At 38.3% G+C, this 11,364-nt stretch overlaps 1 protein-coding gene across 1 annotated transcript; it reads right to left on the bottom strand.

Moving 5' to 3' along the window:
* Positions 1–5,687: 5,687 nt before the first annotated feature.
* Positions 5,688–8,236, bottom strand: LOC137131836 (serine/threonine-protein kinase pim-1-like). Its single transcript, XM_067513637.1, has 8 exons — positions 8,179–8,236; positions 7,471–7,845; positions 6,894–6,988; positions 6,768–6,815; positions 6,446–6,661; positions 6,183–6,360; positions 5,908–6,084; positions 5,688–5,785 (listed from the first exon to the last, which is right to left on the bottom strand). The coding sequence occupies exons 1-8, from the start codon at positions 8,234–8,236 to the stop codon at positions 5,688–5,690; spliced, it is 1,245 nt and encodes a 414-aa protein (XP_067369738.1).
* Positions 8,237–11,364: the final 3,128 nt, after the last annotated feature.

Below are 11,364 nucleotides of genomic sequence, written 5' to 3'. Positions count from 1 at the left end.
TCTGCCTCCCCTCCCCATATGAAGGAGGTCTTGGTGGAGGTGAGGGCATGCAGGAGAGCCGCTACCTTACTGTAACCTCTAATGAAGTGGCGGTAGAAGTTAGCAAAGCCTAGAAACCTCTGCAACTGTTTCCGCTCTGTGGGAAATGGCCACTTAGTGTGAAACACACTTCTCAGCCTTGACAAATAACTGGTTCTCCAGGACTGTTCTCACATGTTGTCTGTGTTCCTCAAGGTTATGAGAATAGATGAGAAGGTCATCCAAATAAACAAAAACAAATGTATTAATGATGTCCTCCGGGATATGATTAACTAAAACAACTGCAGGTGCATTAGTGAGACCAAAAAGCATAACTAAGTATTGATTATGTCCACCTGGGGTGTTGAAGGCTGTCTTCCACTCATCCCCTTCCCTAATATGAATAAGATGGTAACACGTAAATGGTAGCACCATTCAGTAACTCAAATGCTGACGACATAAGTGGACATATGTATTTTTCATCGTAATGTCGTTAACTCCCCAGTAGTCTATAGCCCCCGTCTTTCTTCCCAACAAGAAAACCTTGCCCCTGCTGGGGAGGAGGAAAGTCAAATAATACCTGCCTCGAGAGAGCTGTCAATGTAGTCCTGCATGGCTTTTCTCTCAGGCTGAAAAAATTCAATACACATGACCCTGGGGAGGCATGGTCCCAAGCAATTTTTTCTTGTCTCCAGAACCTTTAGAAAGGGTGGTCCCCACAAGTGATGATCTACAACTATGTCCCCATCAGCCATGGTAACCAGGCTGTGTGTGGTATGTAGCCTCTAGTGGTCATGGCACTCACAACATCAGCAAAGGAGAATGTTGGTGGAATAGGAATAGAGTGAGAAGCTGGCTTTAGGTCCGGGTGGATGAATGGGCCAGCAAACACATTCCCACAGGGCACCAACAGACAAGCTAATGACTGTGTCAAGAAAGAGAATATTTTAAAACTTATAAAACTATATATATATTATAAAACTTTACATTTATAGCTGCTTTGCATGAATCAAGAATCCACTGCTCGCATATAAAACAAGAGGCAAGGAACTAGTACAAAGTTTTGACAAATGATGCTGCTCTTGATCGGCCAGACAGGCCTCACTTTGGACAAGGTGATGTTGCTGCAGGACAAATAGCAGCTTTTCAAGCAATTGTAGCCAATAACAAGAGAGTACCAGCATGGGGTCATGGTGGGTTGTACATCAAGTGCAGGTGTGCATGAACCTTTTTCAACTTTTAAGGTTATTTCTGGTAATGGACAAAGTCTATTATCAATATTATGACTGCCTGCTTGTCTCTAGTGATGGTTCAAACAAAACTGAACCGCCGGTGTGTGTATCAAGCACAAAGAGCGAAACCCTGAATTGATGTGTCCGTCGCTTTGAGAAAAATCACGTGACTGCTGGGTGTAAGGAAATGAAGCACCAAATTGTGTTTATCTGGGAGCATCACTTTTGACTGTATTCCTGGTGAAAGGAGGAAAGGAGACTTTGTTTGCTACTGTTTGTATTATTTTTTGTTTCATCATTATCCACTGATATTTATGGAACCATCGAGAGAAAGGAAAGTTCTCCTTTCCTTTGGAGAATGCCAAATAAGGTAAATGTTTTGCTTTCCTGTTTGCACTTTTGCTCAGTTTTCATTTCAATAATGTTCAAATTCCGTTGTGAAGGACTCATTTAATGTTTTATTTTTAATTTTATTTGCTTTAAAATTTCAGCTCTGCTCCACAGAGCTGCCTTACATAAACAGGAGCACTTTATCATGCACCTCTACAAACTTGCTTTAAAATTTGTATGTACTCCTGCCTCATTTGTACCGTGTGTATAGTATTTTCCAAAGCAGGAGTACTGGTCTCAAAGAGACAAAATCGCCTTAGCCCCAACATGCTACCAAAACTTCTCTTACTTAACAAAAATGGGTAAACCCTGCCTTTTCCCCTCACATTAGTACACAAGCACTTTTACTTTTACAAGCACTTTTCATAAATTGCATTAACAAACAGGACCATTCATCCACAAGTCAGAAGGGGTGGATAAAGTTCAGTTTCCACACGCTTTATCCATGTTACCTGCAATGTTTTTTGTATTCCAGCAGATGTCGCTATTAAGCGATACACCAACAAAGTGTCAATACTGTTTTAGCACAAGCAGGGACATGTGCTATACACTCCATGAGGCATCATCTACCTATCTCTACTTGTCACATTCCCGAGGCATTTAAAAGGACCACGTTAAATGCTGACACTTAGGGTACCAATTTGCATCAGAGATTGACACACTGAGCTTAAGGTGTAGTACAATGACGCTTCAATATTTGACGCCTAAAACAATGACATATGATTTAAAGTGAAAAAGTCTCATAAGAAGGTGGAGCAGGTTGGTGGATGGTAAAATAAGACAAGAGTTTTTCACAGGGGACCAGAGTTTTGAATCTAGTGCGAGATGTTAAGCACTTCAATGATGATCGTAACTCAGCATGGCACACAAGGTTACTATAGTAAGTGTAGTATATGTAAACCCTGATGTTTTTGTTCCTAACCCTAACCCATGCTGCCCTAACCCTAATGCAGTTTTTGTGTGTGTATAAATTTGTTCCTGTGACGTCAAAGGGTGGAGCTGCTGGAGCATCTAATACGGACACCAAAGGGTACCTGTGGCATCAGTATGATACACCAAAGGATTGTGAAATGCAATGCAATTTGATGCCTTAGGAAGCATCCTTATCTGACACTGGATGTAAACTTAATAATTTACAATATTACCTTGAGTAGGTAGAAATGCCAACAAGGTGGTCAGTCTAATTTTAGTGTGTGCCAGTCCATCCCAAGCTCCTGTGTGAACATGTACATAACAAACATTTTGACATTGTTCCTGTTTACAAGTGTAGTTTCACAAATATTGTCTGCACAGGTGGATTAAACACAAGCCTTTAAATGTAGTGCAGGCAGAAATATGCCACTATGGCATACATGTCTTTATACTAAAGCCATTTATTCTTTATACCATTTACACATTAAACATTTTACATTAAACATTTATTGTGCTCGCGTCTACATTGGCTAAACAGCAGGATTCACTGTTTATTTAATGTGAAGGTAAACTTTGCAAATTAAAGCTGAAATACATTAGCTCACAACCATTGCTTCTCCTCAGACCCAGTGTGCTTGAGTCTATTAAACATTAGCCACTTAAAATTAAACATAAAGGGCTTTAGTGGGCTGAGGGCTGCAGGAATGGGTAATGCGGGTAATGCTATTTCATATGTTTTCAAGTATTTTAAAATCTTTATAAGTATTATCATGGCCTGAGAATATGGTCACTTGTGCCCACAAGGAAGCCATGCAATTTGAAGGTTGATGGGCCTCAGGTGGGCTAAAATATGTTTATGTACAGAGACAGTTTTAAAATGGAGTAAAATCACATAATTATACAAACACATAAAAAGACATAATTATGCATACACATGAGACAAGATTTTGCTGCGGCTGTCATCTCCGCTGAGGTGTAGTATAAATTTATTATTTAGTTTATTAGTATATTACAATACATCAATGACAAAATTATTATTATATAATTATAACATTAGAAATAAGACCATAACAAAGAGACAGAAAATAACATGCTGGCAAAGAAAAAGTCTGAGTTTATGTTTTCCTCATAAATGCTTGCTAATGTTCACCTGTCCAACCTACAGTAATGCCCATTAAGGTCACAGGCGAATCTCTTAAAACAAACATTACAAATCAATATGAAAATTTATGTAAATGTCAGTGTTGAAATTTCAGGGATAAAGTACAACCTTCATGAAGTAGTGGAACAAGTTATTCACAAACCCTGTCTATATGAAGGCAGTGTTGGAATTGACAGTGCTACTATACATTTTTACAAAATAAGGTTACATCCAACCATTGTATGAGGAAATTATAACAACATGAAGTTTTTGTTTTGTTATGTAAAAGGTGGTTGACCTGTTTGCTATGGTATCAGACTGAAACTACAGATTACTAGAACTCTGTATAGATAGTAAGATTTTCTGTTGTCTGGGTGCAGATGGTGAAAGCACCCCTGGAACCCTGCTACTCCCAAAATGCTGAAGATGTCCTTCATCAAGTTCAACCAGTTCTGAGACACCTGAAATCACACAGTGCTGTTATATATATAAAAACTACTACTATAAATCTGTATTGTTATATTGCCATTTATGTTGTGTTTATACAGGAGACTATTCAATTCAATTCGACTTTATTTATATAGTGCCAATTCACAACAAAGTCATCTCAAGGCACTTTACAGAATAAAGTCAAAACTATAAAGATGTATAGAGAGAACCGAACAATTCCCCTTTGAGCAAGCCCTAGGCAACAGTGGAGAGGAAAAACTCCCTTTAAAGGAAGAAACCTCCAGCAGAACCAAGCTCACGGTGGGCGGCCATCTGTCTTGACTAATTGGGGTAAGTGGAAAGTGAAGAGAGAAAAGAAAAGAGCAACAAAAGCAACAACAAAACATCGGGCAGGTTTGTAGGACCAGTAGCTGCACACTGGAAAACACACAGCTCCAAAGCCCGGGACACCTGCAGAAAGGGACAGAGAGAGGGAGACAGAGAGGGAGAAAGACAACTATGGTATAAAACACAGAGTTAAAGTCAGACTACATCTATGAGTGTCAAGTTGAAATAAGTGCTGATTAATGTATTTGTTAAGAACTAAATTCAGCTGGTAGTTTGTTACAGTAGTTTGCAGATACATGTTAATGCAGTCTAAACAGTCCTCTAGCAAATATTTCCCCTGTAAATTGATGTTCAGATTTTTTTTTTTACCATACTGCTTGATTAACTTGCCTGATCTCTTTTTAGTATAACAGTATAATCCAGGCTCAGTTTTAGTTTGGTGAAATTTTTACTAATAAAAATAAAAGGAATAAAAAATAACTACTAAACTGAGATAAGTACTTGGAGACAGGTGGCTGCACAATGGTTTCCTTCATAGCAGGTTGTACAAATCTGTGAATGTAAAATACTCTAACTGCCTGAAGCTTCTCCTCTATGTCAAATCATTATAGATACATAGGATAATGCCAATGCTAAACCCAGTACTTGCGTTCTGTCAGCGTTCTTCCCACCCGTTACGTGATTGGTCATTGCAGCGTGAATCCGATTGGTTGGGGAATTTTGACGTCTAAAAATCCGATTGTGAGCGCAGAGATCCAAGAGCAGAAGTTTTGTAAGTGCGCAGCAATTAGGAAGGCCGGTTTGAGGTGGACCACAGGAAATCTGAGTGCAAGCAGAGTAAAACTGAATGCAAGCAAGGACATTTTGAGTGCGAGGTCAAAAAAAATCTACATATAATTTAAGTATGCTGTCAAATTTAAAAATATGCTCTTAAATTAAGATAGGGAAATCGCTCCATACTGATCGATTTCAAATTCATAATCTTCTTCCTAAGTTCACTAGTGTTTTTGCAACTCAGTATGATAAAGTCATATTTTTAGAGATTCAATAAAAGATCTAAAAAGTATTTTCGTCCAAGCAACTTTTATTCCAGATACATATGTCACTCAGGAAAATCAGCATAACCACAGTTATAATGTAGTTCTACATTAAATATGCGGTGTATACACTTTATATCCTCTTATTACCAAGCCCTTGCAGCACAGCTTGCCTGACACTTAGAGGGTCATCAGCCAGGAATGGTTCTTAAGTGTCTCCAAGCTGGGTCGGGCCCCTGGTTTCTTGAACAAACAACTCAGTAGAAAATTCTGGCATTCTGGACAAAAAAGATAGAATGTTTTAAACACTGTCCTGTATGTGTGTGTTTGTGTCTGTGTGTGTTTGTTTGAGTGTCTGTTTGTGCAATGAGACTTTTGTATGTGTAAGATCAGGACTTACCAGGGGAAAGACCTTCACTGATGGCAGGTTCTTCACAAACTATTTCTCTCTCGTGTTTGAAAGGAAGATGTCCATGCAGCATCGCAAACAGAACCAAACCGAGCTGCCACACTGTAGTAGGTTCAGCTTTGTACCGCCTCCACTGTAACCCCTTTGGGGTGAAGTAGTCATAGGTTCCTACAATATACACAAAGGTACATGGTGAGGAACTGAGGTATAGGACAGAGACCAGATGCTGATTTGGCTCTAAGAACAGGACTATAAGAAATACTTACCTTCTTCTGTAGTGTACCCCCCATCTGCCAAAACTGTCCCAGAGCCAAAGTCAATGAGCCAGACACGTGGGACATTAGAGCTGGTTTCTATTAAAATGTTGTCCAGCTTGATGTCCCTGTGGAACACACCTTTCGAATGGACCTCAATGAGAGTGTCCACCAGCTGTTTGGTTATGACCTGAGGCAGAAACAAAGAGAGATGTTGAGTGTAAGGACATGGTGGATGTGGACACAAACGAACACACACAACATCACTTACTTACTTTGGCCTCGTGTTCCTGCAGGATGTAACCTCTAGTGACCATAAACTTTACCAGGTCCATGCAGGGGACTGGTCTCTCTAGAACAAGAATCAGCTCATTGGGCAAATCGCACCAGTCCAGCAGGGCCACAACTGCACTGGTCTCTGCTGCTGCTGGTTTGACTTTGAGCAGCAGGGCCACTTCCACAGGCACCATTGCATGTTTTCCATTGAGAGACTATAAACCAAGAGTTAGAGACAAAAGAAACAATGAAATTTCTGCATATACACAATGAGAAGAGCTGAAACTAGAAGAACATATGAGTTTGTCCTCTTTGAATCACCATTGCTGTCCGTTTAATGTGGGTCTGGGGGATGTGTTTTATGGCCACCTACAGCAAAAATAGAAAATCATATATTTGCTTTGTGTATACATTGTGTGTTTATGTGTATGTTTGTGTGTGACTTACAGGAAGGTTGTCATCTTTGCGGTATCCCTCATAGACAGATCCAAAGCCTCCACGGCCAAGCAGTTTGTTCTGTGTATACTTGGCCACAAAGTCATCTGCAGAAACAAAATTCAGATTTTTAAGATGTTGAGGGTGACTGGCGTAAGGGATAGAGCGGGCATCCACCAATCTCACAGTTGTTGGTTCGATCCCCGACTCTTCTAATCATGTGTTAACAAAGACACTGAATCCCAATTTAGTTGCTGCTGGTGACTGTTGGCCAGCTACATAGCAGCTCCCCCATTGGTGTGTAATTGTGAGTGCAAATGGGTGAATGAAAAGAAGTACAAATAAGTAAAAATGCGGTATATAAGTGCAGACCATTGACCATTTAATCACACAAGGCAATCTGTACCACGCCTGGGCATGTTTTACCCCAAAAGTGTGGCTTGTTTGACTAGTGTGATTGGACAGATTTAGTATGAATGTAGAATGTGCCGGAGCAAGCAATTCAAATTCAGAGATTATGGGTTAGCCATTCTTCTAAAAACATAAAGTCACATGGCAAGGATGTACGTCTAAACTTTTCTCATCTCACCTTTGCTGACCAGGGGGGCGATAGTGACTGATGAGGAGGGACTAGGTTTGTCACTGGAAGAGGTTGTAGTTGTGGTCTTGTGGCTCAGGTCCTTAGTAGCATTGATGGTCTTGCTGCTTTTCTTTCTTTGTTCATCTGTCTTTTCAGACTTCTGGCCCATTGTCCCTTCAGTTTCAGTGCTGCTGGCGGTGGATATCTCAGCATCCTGTGCAGAGGAAAGTCTGATTCCACTCAAAGTCCTAGTGTGGCAGGTATTGGAGGAGCCTTTCCTTCTTTTCCTTGTCCTTTCTTTGCTGCCATTAGAGTTGGATTTCCTCTTGCTGCTTTTCTGTACCTCTTCAATGTTGCTTGGTCTAGATAGGCTGGAAGTTGGTCCTTAGACATGTGAGGAACAACAGAGAAAACCATAGAGATAATACAAACTTTGCACAATGCTGTTCCCACTCATCACACATTTCTCACTAATCTCTAATCTCATGATCATTGATTTGACTTTACTGAGGCCGTTTAAGGAGTCAGCTTTAGCTGTTAACTATGTTTTTAGTCAACTTCTTAATCAAACAAGACCAATCAAAGACCAATTTATTGCAGAGGTTTAATAAAAAGAGGCTTACATAAGAACTAGCATTCATAATGTCTCTCTATAGGATTTAGACTCTTTCAGCTAAATCCTTGACTATGATTTTTTGCCCGATCGCCACCACTCACCTCTGTTGGAGGCCTGACACTGGAAAGTGTTTGTAGATTGCCATAATTTGAGCTTCATAACTTCAAAGTCTAACGAATCACAATTTGAATAACATTCCAGTTTGTCCAAGTCTGTAATTTTTCTGACTGAGTCTGGGAGATTGTGCCCACACAAGTCCGACTTCACAATATTTTACTGACTACTGTTCTACTCAGTAGATTTGGAATGCTAAATCAAAGTCAGTTGCTACAGTTCTGTTGCTACAGTTACTGAAATAAATTTAGAAACAAATTAATTTACAAATTTTAGCTTAAAATTTCTGTCAATTAGTGTAAATCACTTTTCATCCAGGCTTAACCTTTTTGCAGTGTATTCAGCACTTCATGAATCCCAGAGGGACATCTCTTTTCTTTGTTAACACTGCTCCACCACAAAACAGGTGACAACTAGAAACTAGAAAATGCATTTCCAAAAACAAAATGCACTGTGAATGCTTCGGTACTGAAAGGGTTTTCCAAGCAAAGTTGAAAAAATGCTGAACTGTTTTTGCTGAAATAGCTAAAAGTTTTGCTTTTGCTAAAACGATATTGCCTTACCTTTTATACTTGTAAGGCAAACGTGAGGCAAACATCAAAGCCAGTAGGCCTTAAAAACTTCAATGACAAAAACTTCAAAGGCGATGTGTGATGTCATTGATGATATCATTTATGATGTATTTGATTTCACAAGTACAAAAATCTTTATAACTGTAAAAGATGTTAAAATAAAAATAAAAAAATCAGTTTTTATTGTAAATAATACAATGACAACATGTCAATCGTTGACATTTTCTTACAGATGAAATAGGACATGGACCAACTAATGTTATGCCACATTTTCTTTGTCTCATAGAAATATCAAATTTACACAGATCCGACAAAATATTAATACTTCAGTTTGTTAAAGTCACTGCTATGGAAAATCAAGTATGTATACACGTATTGCTTATGTTTAGTCTAGTTGTACTGATATAATGTTTTATTGGGATGTTGTGACACTTGGTTTGATATATATATATAGATATATATCTATATATACACATATGTATGTATGTATGAATGTTTATGTTTTGAGGAGTGCCTGTAGAGGTGAACAAGGTCAGCAACAGAAAGATATAAATTCATGTTTGACATGTTAAGTCTTTAGAACTGCACTGGACGGAGGCTTGAATGTCTGTTGGTGCACTTCTCTCTTACAAAAAAATAAAACCATTAAAGACATCCTGGATGTGGAGGTTTCTTTATTGTTAAACTTGAGGTGTCTGTTACCAGTAATTGTCATATTTTGCCACAACAGTCACAGAGAACCAGGGTCAGCATGGTAAAAATGAGAAAATTGACCTAAAAAATATATTATCCACTACAAGTAGCACTTATACACAAGTTAAATTACTGAGCAGATTATTTTTACTTGACGCAAATCACAAAAGTAAAAGTACTCCATTAGGAAAACAATATATTTTAAACAACCCCTAATTATTCAAAAAGATGAATGAATGAAAAATAGAGGTCAAACATCATTGTAAAGGTGGAACTGATTTCAACTTTTTCTGTGGTGACAATCGGTTAACCCATAAAGATACATCATGTATTAGTTCAGAATAAATTATATGTTTTATATTTGAAAAACATCAGGTGGTATTAATGCTGTGGCTGATTGGTTTAAACAACCAGACTGCGCACAATTTTTAGCCAGGTGTGAGAAGATGCTGTAAAGTACATTAAAATGTATAAATATAACTTATATAATTGTATATATCAGGTAACAAAACAGAAAGTAAATGAACAGAAGAGAAATCCAAATCAAATCAATATTTGGTGTTACCACTCTTTGCCTGCAAAACGGTGTCAATTTTCTTTTTAGGTACAAAGTTTTTGAAGAAACTCAGGAGCAAAGTTATTCCAGACATCTTGGAGAAGTGACCACAGATCTATAGATTTAGTCTGGCTCAAATCCTTCTTTTAACACAATTGTCTTTATGTAATCCTAAACAGATTCAATGATGTTGAGATCAGGGCTCTAGGTGGGCCAAACCATTCTTCCCGACACTGAAGATAGTTCATGGTGACATTGGCTGTATATTAGGTGTCATTGTCCTGTTGCTTAAGAAATTAATCATACACCTATCTCTGATCGTCCTTGTTTACATAGACGTAACTGATGCCGTTTTGCAGGCAAAGGGTGGTCGCACCAAATACACAAACTGATTTTTTCCGTCCTTTCAACTATCATACTGATGCCACAGATAAAAGGTTTTAAAAAGTGTAGATTTTAGTTTTTATTGCAATTTAGAAAAAGTCACAACTTTACTAGAAGTAAAGTTTGCAATTTTTAGCTAAACACATACGTATTGTCCATTCATTCCTGTACTTCAGTTTTTATGTAAAACAACCCTCACTTACCTAACACATATTCTTACAAAATATCTTAATTTCACACACCATAAATTCACACCTGTAAATGGATATACAAGATATAGCTGTGTAGCAATAATTTATCTCAATCTTGATAACGTAATAACAGTTTGTGTATTTAATATCTTTAGCAAACCATAAAACAAATAAATTGACGACATCGTTAAAGATTTACACATTTAATCAGCTGCATTCACATTTATTCTAAATAGTTTGTTCACCATGATCTTATTTGTTGTTGACAATCTGATATCTTGATTTAACACTTTTTACAAAGTAGGGTTGTTTGTGTGGCAACATGGCACCTGTTTGCAGATGGAGACAACACCAGCTGATGTGGTAGAAATGGTGAATCTTAAATCAGCCTGTGGTGATGTCTCAGATGCCGATGTGTCTGCCAGCAACGCCTCTCCAATTTATCCAGTGTGTTTATTATTCCGGTGTTATTTGTGAGGGTTCTGGCCTCACATCTCACTGTAGCCTCTAGTTTGTGTCAGCTTTGATCATACTGATGCCTTTTAAAGTGATCATCGGTCCCACTTTCCTTCTGCTACAGTAAACAAGCGTGAAACAAAGTAAAAGACAACATCAAAAGAATTTGAATATCAAAAATAACTTAGGATTGCTACCAGTCAGGCCAGTAACTGTTTATTTTGACCAATATTTTAGGTAAGCTGTTCTTACCAATTCAAGAAGAAATGGCAGAATACAATCCTCTACAATGTGCTCATTCCTAACCAGCACAGCAGTGAA

This window comes from Channa argus, chromosome 8 (genome assembly GCF_033026475.1).
Source record: "Channa argus isolate prfri chromosome 8, Channa argus male v1.0, whole genome shotgun sequence".
NCBI classification, from domain to species: domain Eukaryota; kingdom Metazoa; phylum Chordata; class Actinopteri; order Anabantiformes; family Channidae; genus Channa; species Channa argus.
Note: the sequence above shows the minus strand (reverse complement) of the source record. Positions and strands in the feature narration are given on the sequence as shown.

Excerpts from the sequence above, each read along its gene's own strand:
- LOC137131836 (XM_067513637.1), bottom strand. The coding sequence starts at position 8,236 with ATGAAGCTCAAATTATGGCAATCTACAAACACTTTCCAGTGTCAGGCC. Across the intron at positions 6,816-6,893 it reads GCAAAGATGACAACCTTCCT|GTGGCCATAAAACACATCCC; the intron begins GTAAGTCACACA and ends TTTTTGCTGTAG. Across the intron at positions 6,085-6,182 it reads GGGGTACACTACAGAAGAAG|GAACCTATGACTACTTCACC; the intron begins GTAAGTATTTCT and ends TGTATATTGTAG.